A 16,409-nucleotide genomic window follows, 5' to 3' on the forward strand; every position below is an offset into this window, starting at 1 on the left:
ACTCGTAGACACAAGTCGTAGACCTCAATAGTTTTTAGCCCACTTCCACGACTGAACATGATGACCCGTAGAAGTTTTTACAAGTCGTAATGATGACTCGTAGGCGACTGTTTTAGGATTTTTAACAAGGTTATGTTGGTCTTTTCCCCACCTTTCTTAGACTAAAATCCTGACGTTTTAGTGTCACGATCTAACCTCGTAGGCCGCGACTCATGCCCGATTCAGACACCCATATGTACCCTTAGCCCAAATTAGCATATTAGCAGAATAAATAGATATAGAAATCAAGTACTATATAGCACACAAAAGCTGATAAGGCCGTCATGGAATACAAAAGCCTAGAACATATACAAAACCTATAACACACATCTACAGACCTCTACAGAATGGTAGCCTAATCATATGACGAGACAGGGCCCCATCGTACCCCTGAACAACATGTACAAATATGCAATAGAAAAGTTAGTATCAAAATAGAGGCTCCGAATAAAGAAGCACTGTCAAACAACAGAGTGGATGTCCTAGGCAAACGGATCGGCAAATCGAGCGTCTGTACCTGCAGGCATGTAACTCATCCCTAAGGAAAAAGGGTCAGTACAGAAAATATACTGAATATGTAAAGCATGGACTGTAATAAATAAAGTCATAACTATAATAGAATGTGCAGACAATGAGCAAAATATCCAAAATGTCAAAATGCTTATCACAAACACAAATAATGCATGCAGAAAAACATAAGTCATATCCGGCCCCATTAGGGGACTCGGTGAATAAAATGTGGCCGTCCTCCTGTCACTGGTGCCACAATACAACATACTCCAGAGTAGGGAACATCTCTGTAATAGATCATATTATATCAGATGGCCATATCATATCATATCATTAGACATCAACATATGTGTATATGGCACAACATACATCACAACCCATGTACATGTCATACCTTCCCCCTTACGTCGGGGCACGATGAACAATGCAGAGAAGTACGCTTGATAATATATCCTGGCCTGGGCTCAGTGGAAGAAGCATTGAGGCATCCACGAGTGGAGTAGTGAGAAACTAAATACAATTTAAAACATTGTCAAAGACTCAATGAAGTAGTAAAGACGAATTGTCATTTGAAAATCAGGGCGATAGTCATATCAATCATCCCTCAAATATCACTATTGATCATATCAAAAGAGCCTTAGAAATCATAGGCATAAATCAGGATGATACAAAATAACTTATAAAATTCAAGGACATTAACTATCGGAGAATCTCTAAGAACAGGAATCATGAATCACCCTCGAGACTTATGAATAGAATTACCTCCAAAGCTCATATTAATCCTTACTTAATTGTAAGACATGCCAAAAGAAAGAAGGGACAGCTTTACATACTCTCTACTTTCCCTTATGTAGTCATCATATACATATGTGCCGAGGAACATACGACCCGATCCTTAAATAGTAATATATGTCGAGGAACATTCGGCCCGATCCTTATACACATATACCATAACTGGCCCATCAAGGGACTCGGTACCATAAACATTTTATTATAACATCATAACTTATGTCAAAGACATATCAAGAGATAATAAGGGTAGCTTTACATACTTATGCCAAAAACATGCCAAGAGAAAGAAGGTAGCTTCACATACCTCTTATGGATTACCCTTCACCACATTCGCCTCGTCGTCTTTTGAGCCTATTTAACATGAAAGAAATACTAAGATTAATAACCTTCCACTTTCCAACTTCAAAATCTACAGCCAAGTATCCATAAGAATCATTTCCTTATCCATTTCCCTCGACTAGTTTATTACTAGTTTCGAAGTTACCGAAAATCGGACAACATCTCCTCTATAACTTGCCCTATCCAAACTTCCAATTACATCCTTAATTACTAAATCCAACCAAAAACAACCAAAAGAATATATACAAGTAAATCAGTTCAACATTACACAATACAAACTCCAACCAACTCGCTCAAAACTACGATACCAAAATAGAGTTTTTAATCTTTATTTCGTAAAACCTTTAACCATACGAAACAGAGGGTCGTGTGGCTGAAACTAGAAGCACCCACACCATTTTTAGCACACTTTCCATCCCTGAAACACACAACCAACCCAGATGCAACCACAACACCACAATCACAATACACTACTCGACTTCGATTTAACTGTAACGACTTTCATTTAGTTTATTTCTAACGTCAAGCATCCTTATATAATTTTTCCACTTCCAACATCATTTAAGACATGTAATATACCTTATAACAACATCATAAACTCCAACTTGAAATGGAAAGCCTTACCTTGCCTAAAACTCGCCAAAACTCGCCTCGAAAGCTCTTTTAGCGTGGCTGAACTTAGTGGCTGTTTGTTGTCCTTTTGGTGCTGCTACAAACCATAAATTTACATTAATAACACCTTCATACCCTCATGATATACCCTAAATAATTAATTTACGAAATAAAATTGGAGAACTTACCTTTTTTTCCTCCCAAATCCGTGGCTCTCTCCCTCTCTAGCTTAATGTTTTTCTTCTCCTCTTTCCTTGAACTTGTTTTTTTTGATAAGGATGAAACTAAAGGATAAGGATGAATCTAAAAGTCATAATATATATATATATATATATATATATATATATATATATATATATATATATATGCCACCTTAGGGGTGAAACATGTCAACCCCTTATTGGCTAATGCACCCCCCTCCTCCAACCATGTGCTGCCACCTGGTAGGTGGGGGTCCACCCCTTACTTCAACTTCTACCACATGGCACTTTCAGCTTCTGCCATGTGTCACTTTCTTTTCCTCCTCATGGATTTGTAATCTAGTCTTATTTTACGAACCTACGTAATTCTTGCTACATAAGCTTGGTATGACTCAAGTAGCTTCAAAATGTAAGATTTTTAAGTTGGTATCTTACGTAAGTAAGTTGAGTCCTATGACTCATTACTTGGCCTCCAACTCCTTTCGAATTCTTATAACCATATTTCCAATCTTCCCTACTATGGGTTGTCACATTCTCCCTTCCTTAGAGTTGTTTGATAGCGTTATAGATTATCCAGCTCACATGATAACTTCTAAGAAGCTTACGAACCTTTCACGAAACTTAAAAAGCTTAAGAAGCTTAAGAATCTTAAAAAGCTTAAGAACACGTTTCAAGATACAAAAGTATGGGGTATAACATTTAGGACTAAATTAAGTCCTTTAATAGTACCGTAAATGCATAACCCTCTCATTAACACATAGATTATCTGAGAGCAAGGATTTGAGAAGAGGAGAAATGCCAGGGTTCAAGTTCTTTAAGAAGGGTCTTTGAGTTCTTACAATTTAAAACATTGTCAAAGACTCAATGAAGTAGTAAAGACGAATTGTCATTTGAAAATCAGGGCGATAGTCATATCAATCATCCCTCAAATATCACTATTGATCATATCAAAAGAGCCTTAAAAATCATAGGCATAAATCAGGATGATACAAAATAACTTATAAAATTCAAGGACATTAACTATCGGAGAATCTCTAAGAACAGGAATCATGAATCACCCTCGAGACTTATGAATAGAATTACCTCCAAAGCTCATATTAATCCTTACTTAATTGTAAGAAATGCCAAAAGAAAGAAGGGACAGCTTTACATACTCTCTACTTTCCCTCATGTAGTCATCATATACATATGTGCCGAGGAACATACGGCCCGATCCTTAAATAGTAATATATGCCGAGGAACATTCGGCCCGATCCTTATACACATATACCATAACTGGCCCATCAAGGGACTCGGTACCATAAACATTTTATTATAACATCATAACTTATGTCAAAGACATATCAAGAGATAATAAGGGTAGCTTTACATACTTATGCCAAAAACATGCCAAGAGAAAGAAGGTAGCTTCACATACCTCTTATGGATTACCCTTCACCACATTCGCCTCGTCGTCTTTTGAGCCTATTTAACATGAAAGAAATACTAAGATTAATAACCTTCCACTTTCCAACTTCAAAATCTACAGCCAAGTATCCATAAGAATCATTTCCTTATCCATTTCCCTCGACTAGTTTATTACTAGTTTCGAAGTTACCGAAAATCGGACAACATCTCCTCTATAACTTGCCCTATCCAAACTTCCAATTACATCCTTAATTACTAAATCCAACCAAAAACAACCAAAAGAATATATACAAGTAAATCAGTTCAACATTACACAATACAAACTCCAACCAACTCGCTCAAAACTACGATACCAAAATAGAGTTTTTAATCTTTATTTCGTAAAACCTTTAACCATACGAAACAGAGGGTCGTGTGGCTGAAACTAGAAGCACCCACACCATTTTTAGCACACTTTCCATCCCTGAAACACACAACCAACCCAGATGCAACCACAACACCACAATCACAATACACTACTCGACTTCGATTTAACTGTAACGACTTTCATTTAGTTTATTTCTAACGTCAAGCATCCTTATATAATTTTTCCACTTCCAACATCATTTAAGACATGTAATATACCTTATAACAACATCATAAACTCCAACTTGAAATGGAAAGCCTTACCTTGCCTAAAACTCGCCAAAACTCGCCTCGAAAGCTCTTTTAGCGTGGCTGAACTTAGTGGCTGTTTGTTGTCCTTTTGGTGCTGCTACAAACCATAAATTTACATTAATAACACCTTCATACCCTCATGATATACCCTAAATAATTAATTTACGAAATAAAATTGGAGAACTTACCTTTTTTTCCTCCCAAATCCGTGGCTCTCTCCCTCTCTAGCTTAATGTTTTTCTTCTCCTCTTTCCTTGAACTTGTTTTTTTGATAAGGATGAAACTAAAGGATAAGGATGAAGCTAAAAGTCATAATATATATATATATATATATATATATATATATATATATATATATATATATATATATATATATATATATATATATATATATATATATATATATATATATATGCCACCTTAGGGGTGAAACATGTCAACCCCTTATTGGCTAATGCACCCCCTCCTCCAACCATGTGCTGCCACCTGGTAGGTGGGGGTCCACCCCTTACTTCAACTTCTACCACATGGCACTTTCAGCTTCTGCCATGTGTCACTTTCTTTTCCTCCTCATGGATTTGTAATCTAGTCTTATTTTACGAACCTACGTAATTCTTGCTACATAAGCTTGGTATGACTCAAGTAGCTTCAAAATGTAAGATTTTTAAGTTGGTATCTTACGTAAGTAAGTTGAGTCCTATGACTCATTACTTGGCCTCCAACTCCTTTCGAATTCTTATAACCATATTTCCAATCTTCCCTACTATGGGTTGTCACATTCTCCCTTCCTTAGAGTTGTTTGATAGCGTTATAGATTATCCAGCTCACATGATAACTTCTAAGAAGCTTACGAACCTTTCACGAAACTTAAAAAGCTTAAGAAGCTTAAGAATCTTAAAAAGCTTAAGAATACGTTTCAAGATACAAAAGTATGGGGTATAACATTTAGGACTAAATTAAGTCCTTTAATAGTACCGTAAATGCATAACCCTCTCATTAACACATAGATTATCTGAGAGCAAGGATTTGAGAAGAGGAGAAATGCCAAGGTTCAAGTTCTTTAAGAAGGGTCTTTGAGTTCTTAATTGATCTTCGTGTACATGTATGTAAGGCTAACTAAAACATGGTTTAAGTTCTTCCATATGCCCCTAAGTATATGATTAGTTGAGTAGTAAGTGACATAGGTCTTCTACGAACGAATCTTTTAAAGATCTCTTTAAATCCTAGAATATTTTTGCATAAATTCACATGATTGATAGTGTTCATGAATTAAACACTTAAAACCTATTTGAGTATTAACTTTTAATGTATTACATAATGATTGAGTCTAAAAGTTTGATTGGTGAATGTTGAATGAGCATGAGTCGAACTTGAATTGGATAGTAGAAGTAATAATGATTGTTGATTGGAGTTCTGATGAGTCATGAATGAGTCTTGAAAAGAATGTATAAGTGAAAGAAGTGATGATTGAGTTGATTAGATTCCAATGTGACTAGATGGATTGATTTGTATAAACTGATTAATTTGAGTCTTATGAGCATATTGAGTCTTGGAAGGAGTATTGAGCACTGATATGGATAAGAGTGTAATTATAACTCAATTCCCATAAACTATGTCTCTAGCATAAGATGGAGGGTTAAACCTCTTAAGTCCTAAAATGATTGACTTTCATTGATTATGGATCCAATGATAGTGATTCGGGATTTACTCTGGCAAGATATTGGATGGGTGTGGCAACGACACCGCTTTGTTGTACATCACCGACTCATAAGTGATGGTTGTCGGTTAGAAAAACTCTCAATTAGAATATGATCTTGCATGATAAGATTATTAGATAGAGATTGTAGATGATTGAGTCGATTTGAGAAACATTTGCTAAAATCTAAATTTTTGCATATCCTTTGAATTGATTGATGAGCTTGAGATAAGTATTTGTTGAATGTTTCTCTTTCCTGCCATTTTACATACTCATACATTCCACTTACTGACGCCATTTGGCCTGCATCATTTGATGATGCAGATACAAGTGTTAAATATCCTCAAAAGGTGCATCATTAATGATCACTCCCATTCTCAGATTTGGTGTGTCCTCCTTGCATCCGGAGTCACTCTGGATTAGTTATATTTTCTTTGAGTATTCCTTTTTGGGTAACTATGGACTTGTCATTGGCACCTTCTGGATAGTATTAGAGGCTTCATAGACAGATAGATGATAGTGTCGAGTAATGTTTTGGTTTTCAAAACTATCCTTATGATATAGAGTTGATTTGAGGTTTGTTTTAAATACATTATTCTCCTTGAAATGTTGATTTGGTTAGACCACTTGAATACCTTTTAAATTGTATTGAGTCTTCCGCTGAGTGAATGAATGAATGGATGTGTGATTGAACCAGGTGGTTCACTTGCGGACAAGCAATGGTCTTCGAGTGCCGACCACGCCTAAGGTACCCTTCCGAGGCGTGACATGCAGCTCAACTAGTGAAAGGTGATCCCCTGAGAGTGGATGTAAATGAGCCTGAGGTTTTGGATTCAATTCCCACGAAGCCCTATAGGGTGAAGGAAGGGATGAACTACTTGACCCAGGAAGATACAATACCTGAATATATGGGCCTAGAGAGGGGGTCGTCACAGTAAATGGCCTCCGATTAGCGAGGCAAGCATTTAATGTAAAAGGCTGTAAAATGTACTTAAAAGGTAAAGTACCCATATTAAACGATGGGTGCTTATAAAATTTATTGAAAAACACTCACTAGAGTGTGGATACATGCGTTAAAAGGTAGGTGCATGTAAAAATGTACTAAAATACCCGCATTAGAAGGTAAGTGCATGTAAATATATACGGAAATACTCACATTAGAAGGTGAGTGCCAATAAAATATACTAAAATACCCGTATTAGAAGGTAGACATCTGTGGAATGTATTAAAATAACCGTATTAGAAGGTGGTGCCTGTAAAATGTATTGAAATATCGTATTAAAAGGTGGGCGTCTGTGGAATGTATTGAAATACCGATATTAGAAGGTGGGTGCCTGTGGAGTATATTGAAATACTCGTATTACAAGGTGGGTGCCTGTAAAATATACTGAAATACCCATATTAGAAGGTGGACCCTGTGGAATGTATTGAAATATCCGTATTAGAAGGTGGGTGCCTGTAAAATATACTGAAATACCCGTATTAGAAGGTGGACACTTATGAGATGTATTGAAATACCCATATTAGAAGGTGAGTGCCTATAAAATGTACTTAAATACCCGTATTAGAAGGTGGGTGCCTGTGGAGTGTATTGAAATACCCGTATTAGAAGGTGAGTGCCTGTGGAATGTATTGATATACCCGTATTAGAAGGTGGGTATCTGTAAAATGTATTGAAATACCCGTATTAGAAGGTGAACGCATGTATTTGAATTTAAAATAGCCGTATCTGAAGGCAAAAAATATGAATTATTTTTTTTATTTCCATTTTTTTGTGTTTGTTTTTGTAAGAAATGTTGAAAAGTCAAAAAATACAAAATCACACATTGACTTCAATTGGTACCAATAATTAGTATTGTGCATAAGAATTCCACCATCTTTTCTCAGCTAACTGAGATCAACATCAAAGTAATTCCTATATTTTCAAGTGGTACCTCAAATATACTTGAGTGTCGGCACGATTTGTTCGTCTTGTTTCAAAACAAACTTTCGAACAATATCTGTCCCTCATGTTTCAAATGCCCTCACCACAAAGAAAGTCATAATTTTCACATATTTGAATATTTTAATTTTAGGACATTTTGGAAAGTACGCTCATGCTCAGAAAGATATTCATGCATGCAATTGTGATACTATAAGCTTGGCCTTCATGTAAATCTCCACTAATGTGAGAACATTTGAAATAAAATCTTGTAGGGCTTGTTATTGGCTTTTAATGTAGGCTTAGGAAATGGTAGGATAGTCATTTGGGATAAAAGTGACTTAATTCCTTCTTGAGCATTGCACTGAATTTGTGCTTTCAAAGTTTTTATGCATTCAACGCTTGATCCTCATTGTTGTCCATTTCCTGTATACTTTTGGACTTTTGTTAAAGCTTAACTTGTTTGAGCTTTTTCCTTCTCATTATTTTTTGAAGTTTCTCTTGTTTGTTTGGAGTATTTTTCTTCTTTTGTTGCAATTTTGCCTGCTTGAACTTGTGGAAAATTTTTAACTTTGTTTTTTTTGAAGTCATTTGCATCCTAAACTTTGTAGGACTTTTTAAATTTTGTCTTTGTCAACTTTGAACCTTGAATCTTTTTTTGTAACACACACATCTTCAGTTCGCTCAAAAAGGTTAGATCAAGAGATAGATAGTGCATATAAGCACTCAGAAAGCATATAGGCTAAAATGTGGTTGTCCAAAGAAAAGGCTTAGGCTCAAAGTGGGACATGCTAAGGATTAATGTCATTTGGTAGGCTTTGAAAGGAACAAACGGGTCAAAGAAGGCCTACAATCATTTTTCAAATCAAACATTACTCATAATTCTGCCTCAATAGACATTTAGGCCAAGTTCTAGATCAACGTTGTAATATAATTAATTAATCTAAGGCTCGCCACACAAATACACATGAAACAATGAGGTAGATTTCGTTCTGGAATTAGATGTATACAAGAGAATTCTCTTAAGTGTCACTAAGGCGCAATTAAGAGGTACCAAAAGAATATATGGTTTACCATGAAGTTGATCCTCTCTATTATACCAAATATTTCTTCGTCATGCACATTCCTAGCTATGTTGGTACCAACCAAGTTCAGAATTTGATTCATTTGTTTCTTTTTTTGAAAAAAATGGGACCGAACCCAAATGACGGTTGCCTACGTATCTTGTAGAAAACAAAAATCAGGTCTGCATAGTTCAGGTGACTATAGTATAAGATTCTAAGCAAGCAAACAATATTTTTTTTGGGTAAAGAGTACCGAACCCAAGAAGGATTTCCTACGTATCTCATCGAGATGAGAATTAGATTCGCTTGGTTCGTAAAGATACAAACTAAATATATGTACAAACTTTTTTTTCTCTTTTCTAATGAGGAATACTAAACCCAAAAAGGACTGCTTACGTATAGTTAGTGAAAATACAATAGAAAATATATGTGTAGAAAAAAATTCATCTTTAGAATAAATGTAAGACAAAAAATTAAGATATTTACTAAATATTGACAAACTCGAAGAGATGATTTGAATGTAAGACCAATATTGACACTGATGTCAGAGTGATTTGAATTTGAGAGAATAGTTGATTTGTGCTCTTAGTAGAACTTTGGAGAGCGTATTTGTCATGATCCGATTTCTCAGTTCATGATGACACCTACTATGACCTACTAGTAAGCAAATAATAGGATATCAGGGTAGAAAACCAGCAATCTAATCTAAAACAGTAAGGAAAATAACAGGAGCATACATTAATGGGCGGAAGCAACTAAATATATACAAATCAAAAAGAATCCCTCCCAGAACCTGGAAGTCACCTATATAGAGCTTCTAGTAAAAGAGTACAAGTCCAAAAAGTGGACAATGGAAATAAAGTTATCTCAAAAAGAAAAAGACAGACAAAATGTATATACAAAAGGAGACAGGTAAATCTAGGACTCTATATGCTCACCCTTGCCTCCGATCACAATCGCAACTGGTTCGAATCAAAATCAGTAGCTAGTGCTCGAACTTGCATCACGAAAATAAATACAGAGTGTAGTATGAGTACCAAAACAACAGGTACCCAGTAAGCATCATAGACCGACTGAGCAAGATAAGCAAAAGTAAACTGAAATGCGAGTAAGTAATCACAACCAAAGATAGGACAAGAAGTATAAGTGGGTATGTACACGAGCGTACTAGCAAATGAAGAGAAGGAATCTAACTAACTCCACCGGGCTCCTATAAACTTGACGGGTACGCTTGTGCATAAATAAAGAGTAACCACCTGTACAGACTCCCATAAGCCCAACAGATACAAGAATAGCTCAAAAAAATGAATAAAACCAAACAGGTTTCAATAGTATAACCATTTTCCAGACTTGAACAAAACCATTTCCAAACTCTAACACCTCAACCCACAACTAAGAGTAGACGAAGACTTAACCAAAGATTTGTCAGGGAACCAGAAATTTAACCATGTGCAAGCTAGACCACGGACTTTAACCAGTTAACTGTAGCCAAAGGTCGAGCACGGGTAAGCTAGACCGTGGAATTTAATTGGGTATCTGTAGCTAGGAAGCCTGGATACAGGTAAGATGAACCACGAACTTTGACAGGGTATTTGTAGCTAGGAGTCGAACACAAGTAAGCTAGAAGGACTTCAACCAGGTATTTGTAGCTAAGGGATCAGACTGAATTAGAATCAGCGACCAACTGTGCGTCACAGGGAGTACTCCAAATTGAGTGTCATCATTGCATCGCTCTAGCCCACACCTAATATAATGAGAATCCCCAAGAAACTTCCAAAAAATCAAGAATCGAATGATACAAGGCTGATAGGAGAACATGACATTATGGAGGTAAGGTCACAAGCTGAGTTACTACCTAGCTAAGGCTCAGACTATTAGACTCAAGTCTGTTATATCAGTCTACAGGGAGCTAACCATTCGAAATGACATCGGAGAAGATCTAAGGCCCTACAGCACTAAAACCACGCAAGTTTAAGGCAACACTATCTATGCCTAGACTAAGGACAAACATGCTTCAAAAGACACAACCACAGGGACAACCATCATCCAGGATAGAAACAACCAACAACCACAGCAGTTATGTTTACACAGTCTAATAATTACCCAAAATAAGGCCTAGGACATGGATTCTAGGAATTTACAAGCTCGACACCCAAACCCCTCCAAACTCATACAAATCAAAGTACAATTTTCTAAACATGCTTAGTCTTATGAGGATAAAATCGTAGCCTACCAAAAAACTGACCAGGCATGCTCCAACTCATGAAACCAGAGTTTTTCCCTTATGAGTGGCCTCCAAATGCTGCCACACTATCAACAATAGAATCACAATGTTAATACAATCATTATGACTTTAAAATTATCAAATTCGGAGATAGACCAATATCGGGGTCTAAAATGGGAAATGTGAAACCCGCATTCAAAATTTTGGAATTGACCCCCAAAATAGGTTCTAAACAACACCTCAAGCTCAAAAATCAAAATTATAACACAATTCAGGATGGAAAACTACGCAAGACAAACATGCAACTAAAATTTACAAAATTTGACCTAAAAAAGACAATGGTAGCTTCTTTAATCATCTATAACTCAAGAACGAAACTCTCCCAAAATAAACAAATTATACTAAGGTGTTCCTTACAAAAAAATCCATAATCTAGCCTCAAAAATCACTAAAAGCAGAGTTAAATTGGCCAAGTTACAATTCCCCAAAGTTCAACAATTATTCACTCCAAAAATCACTAGAGTAGTGGCTAAAAATGAGTTCTTACCTCACACTAAGCTTCCCCTCGCATTTATGAGCTCACCACTAGATTTCCCATGATATTCTCTTGAAATTGGACCTTGGAATCACTTAACTTGAGCTTAAGATGGAGGAGATATCTATGTTTGAACTTTGGAATACAATCTGAAATTCGTCCTTGGTCTTTATTAAAAGACCAGGACATTGGCCTTAGCGAATGGGGCTATAATGATCCGCGAACATGGAGGCCAAGAAACTTGACCTTCGCGAATACGGCCAGAGGCCCAGGATCAGGAGACCAAAGACTCAAGCCTCCGCGAACGCAGCCAAGGCTTCGTGATCGCAGAGAACAACTTCCAGGACCTCCACAAATGTGGCCAAAGGCCTGCGATCACAGAGAGCAATTTTTCTTCACCAGATATTAGCTAAAAGCTGAGTTTTTTACCAAGTTCAAAGGAGATATGCTACCCTAACAAATTTGACATTTTAAATTCAATGGCATAGTTAAAATTTCTATACGAGGTCATTACGACTGAAATGGGGTCCCACACCCAGGGCCATTTTGAGCCAAATTCCACAATGGGTTTCGAAATTAGACCGGAAGCCTCGAAAAGCGAACAAAGAGTCATTCTAGACCAATGCTGTCAGAATTTTCATCCGAGCACATTTTGCAGGAATGTTGACCAAAGTCAACTATAGGCCAAAGGTCCTAAACTCGCACAGATTGCCTTGGTACTCATGTCGACCATGCTACTAGCCTAATTTGGTCATTTTGAAGCTGATGGAACTGTTAGAATTTTGTTCTGAGGTCATTTTCTGAAGATGGCCAAAGTCAACTTTTTAAGTTATAAAAACTCCAAAGTAGGAAAATGGGCCTAAAACCAAATGAACGGCCAAGTGACGAAACAGTCAGTGCCAACAAGTCATAAATGATTTGGGGTCGCTATAAAAACACTCTAAACGATGGAATAAAAGCTTAGATTCAAAAATTACCTAGAGGAACATTACAGTGTTTGAACTGTTTCCAAAAAAATAAATTGCCCCAAGTTTTTAAATTTCTGAAGAAATTATTTTGAAATAATTAAAGGCTGAACCCTTATGTAGGGTTGCCTATGTATCTTGTCAAGAAAAGAATCAGGTCAAAACGCAGTTCAAACATAAACATACCTATGCATGTTTTGTATGATTACTATGGATTAGTGATTATGTTTAAAAGAGGTGAGTCTATGAGTTAGAGTTTAGCTCTGAACCAATGTATTTCTAAAATATAAAGAATATACAGGGCAATGTTAATAGTTCTTTAACTAGATGATAAAGTTCAAAAAGAATGATCATAAAGACCACAATAGATGTAAAAAAATTAAAAATGATATGACTCTACAAGATGGTCGTATTGAAAAAAAAAATTCAAGCACAACATAGGTTAATCAAAATCATTGAACAAAGTGAATGAGACTGAAAATAATATGTAAAGTATATATGTGCAACTAAAGAATGTGCAGTAAATATAAGATAAAATATAGAATATGGAAAAACATGCATCAACAAAAATATAACAAATAAAAAATAGAAATTCATCCGGCTCAAGTATCGATTAAGAATATTCAAACAACTGTGAAAAGATGAATAGTAATCTAAACACGCCGACTCTAAAATTGAGGAGTTTTGAAAAAGTTTAGTAAAGTGCAAGACACTCATCGCATGTTCAGTATGTGATAATATACAATCAAGAATCGACAGAAATAAAATGACAAATAAATAGAGTGTCAACAAATATACAATTACAGTCTACAAATAAACAAAGAATTAAAAAGATTTGTAATAATGTAAAGAATTTATGCATAAATAATGAACAAAAATTTAAGTACTAAATACATAATTCACAGTGTATGAAAAGAATAAAAAAAAAATTTTAAAAATTGAAGTGTGAAAAATATGAATAGAAATACCTCCCTCAATTGAAAAAATTGAGTCTATCATGGTTAAAACCTGGATTGTATTCTCCAGCAGAGTCGCCAAACTGTTATGCCCCAAAATTTAACCGAGGTTAAATAAAGCACAACTTATAGACTCTAAAAAGATTAATTATTGTATAGAGTCGCTACCTAATTTATTAAGGAAAATAAGGAAACCTATTTTATGTATGACATGTATGACTCACATTTGAATCTGCGAAAAACCAATTTAGATTCTAAATAAGGATTAACATTATTCCGAAGGTAAGGTGTTAGGCGTCCTTCAAAATCCACAAAATATGATACCCAACTAGACTTAATTTATTAAAGAGGAAAAGGATAAAATTATTCTTTGCAAGTATAACACATATATATGTAAAGACATATCTACTAAAATTGTATAAAAATAAATGTACAAAAGAGTATGTATCAAGCAAATAATGTATATTATTGTCAACTATGTGTATGAAAATATGAGAAAGACGATATAAATGTATAAAAAAGTAGCTTTTATGCAATATTAAGAGAATTGTTCTTTATTAAAAAAAGAACTCTTTTACCATATGAAAAAAAACACCTTTTGTAATGGGTAAAAAGTAAAATACTTCTTTTTATAGAAAAAAAGTATTTTCAAATAACATTTTAAACTTACAATGTCAATGAGAGAATAAATTATTATTTAAAGGAAAAAGATTTTTTAATATTGTCTAAAAATGTAAATTAACTGATTAAGTTGTTAAATCAAATAAATTTATTTATGTAAGTATTTACGGCCTAAATTTTGCATAACGTCAATAATATACACAATAGTAAATTAAAAATATTATTCGAACATAATTCGAATAGCTTTCTAGGGGAGAAACTCTGGGTACCTGTAAAGACACTTAATAAAAGTGTTAGTAAGGGATAATAATAACAACAACAACAACAACAACAACAATAATAATAAAATTTTATCTTAGAAGCATGGGATAACAATAAATAAATAAAAAATAGTACCAACATGTTAAAAGCTAACAAACATGGATAATAATATTAAAATAACTACAGATGTATAAAAAAAAAGAATGGATAACAATACTACTACTATTAATAATAATGAACTCAAAAATAAAACTCATCTTATGAAAATGGGAGGCCTTGGAATCGATGATAATTTCTTCATCAACTATTTTTAACTGATAAAATATAATATATAATGTAAACTTAAATTAAATTTTCTGTGTTTTAAAATGTGGAGGCCTCAAAAATCGACGAGGAGATTATTTTATTGGCCAATTTAAATTAAAAATCGTGTGAAACTAATAAGTGTAATGTAAACTAAGGGCAACACCCAAAGTGATAATAACATAACAGAAGAATAATAAATACTAAATAATGACAACTTAACTAATGGAAATTGAAATTCTTAGAAATTATATGAAAACGACAAGCAACAAGCCGTCATATATGAGTAAGAATAAAATGGACAAGTGAAGCAAATAATTATAATAATAACAACAATGTACTGACAATGTCTTATCTCCTATTGTAATAATATAATAATTTAAATAATGGAAAAATGATTAAATTCACTATAAACAAAAATATAAATGACGAAACAGTTATGGGGAAGCAAAATATTACCGGTAAAGGTCTGTAATAGTTTGTAAAAGAAAACAACTAAAATAAGAAAGCAAAATAACACAACACACTCAATAAAATATCAAACAAACATGCTCTAAACAAGATAATGAGCCAAGTTTAATGAATAGTAACTGGAGATCATGAAAATAGAAATAACAGTAGCTGGGGTTTGAACTCCTTCGGCGAGATATGAAAAGAAAAACGAAGAAAAAGAGGGATTATTTATTTACCAAAGCTGAAGGGAGATCGATGGTGTTATCTCGTGGTTGGAGCTTGGAGTTTCGCCATAGAAGCCTTGTTGTTTAGCTTGACTTTGCCGAGTTTGAGCTGCTTCTATTGGTTGCTTCAAGTTGAAACTCACTGCAGATCTGGGATTTTTCCAGAGAAGAGGGAGCTCGGAGTTCTCCATTAATGGAGGAACTTGGCAAGGAAAGGAAGTGACAGTGGATTTGGTTGTTTGGAGTGCTGATGGGTGAAGGAAAATTGAGAAGAAAGGGTGAAAATGGGTATGAGTTGTGTTTGGGTAAGATGGAGAGGAAAAAGTTGTGGGTGGCAGCTTTGTGTTGTAAGGAGAAAGAAAAAGAATAACAAAAAATTAGGGTTTCCTCTCTTACACTACCCATTTAAAAGGATTATAAAAAAAATTCAAAAACTATTCACTTTACAAATTATGGACCATAAATAATGAGCTAATTAAATATATGAGTAATTTAATATTTATCTATATTTCAATATATTCCTAGACTATGCTAAAAATACTAAAATGAATATAAAAAAAATATAACAAACGAAATGTAAAAATACAAATTAATGAAATGTGATAAAAAATAACTATAATTGAAACTAAA

The 16,409-nt window shown here is 34.6% G+C and overlaps 1 protein-coding gene across 16 annotated transcripts; it reads right to left on the reverse strand.

Annotated features, from left to right (window-relative positions):
- Positions 1 to 276: 276 nt before the first annotated feature.
- Positions 277 to 16,167, reverse strand: LOC129895290 (uncharacterized). Of its 16 annotated transcripts, XR_008767737.1 has the most exons (5): positions 15,792 to 16,167; positions 13,930 to 14,000; positions 11,471 to 11,547; positions 3,910 to 3,956; positions 277 to 2,386 (listed from the first exon to the last, which is right to left on the reverse strand). XR_008767737.1 is itself a non-coding variant. In XM_055970984.1 (3 exons), the coding sequence occupies exons 1-3, from the start codon at positions 15,968 to 15,970 to the stop codon at positions 522 to 524; spliced, it is 285 nt and encodes a 94-aa protein (XP_055826959.1). In that variant the 5' UTR covers positions 15,971 to 16,167; the 3' UTR covers positions 277 to 521. The 16 variants fall into 16 exon arrangements, 2 of the variants coding, with proteins under 2 accessions (XP_055826959.1, XP_055826958.1); XR_008767749.1 differs by lacking the exon at positions 3,910 to 3,956 and having other exon boundaries at positions 277 to 556; XR_008767747.1 differs by lacking the exon at positions 3,910 to 3,956 and having other exon boundaries at positions 277 to 577.
- Positions 16,168 to 16,409: the final 242 nt, after the last annotated feature.

The sequence above is a fragment of the Solanum dulcamara genome, chromosome 7 (genome assembly GCF_947179165.1).
Source record: "Solanum dulcamara chromosome 7, daSolDulc1.2, whole genome shotgun sequence".
Classification (NCBI taxonomy): Eukaryota; Viridiplantae; Streptophyta; class Magnoliopsida; order Solanales; family Solanaceae; genus Solanum; species Solanum dulcamara.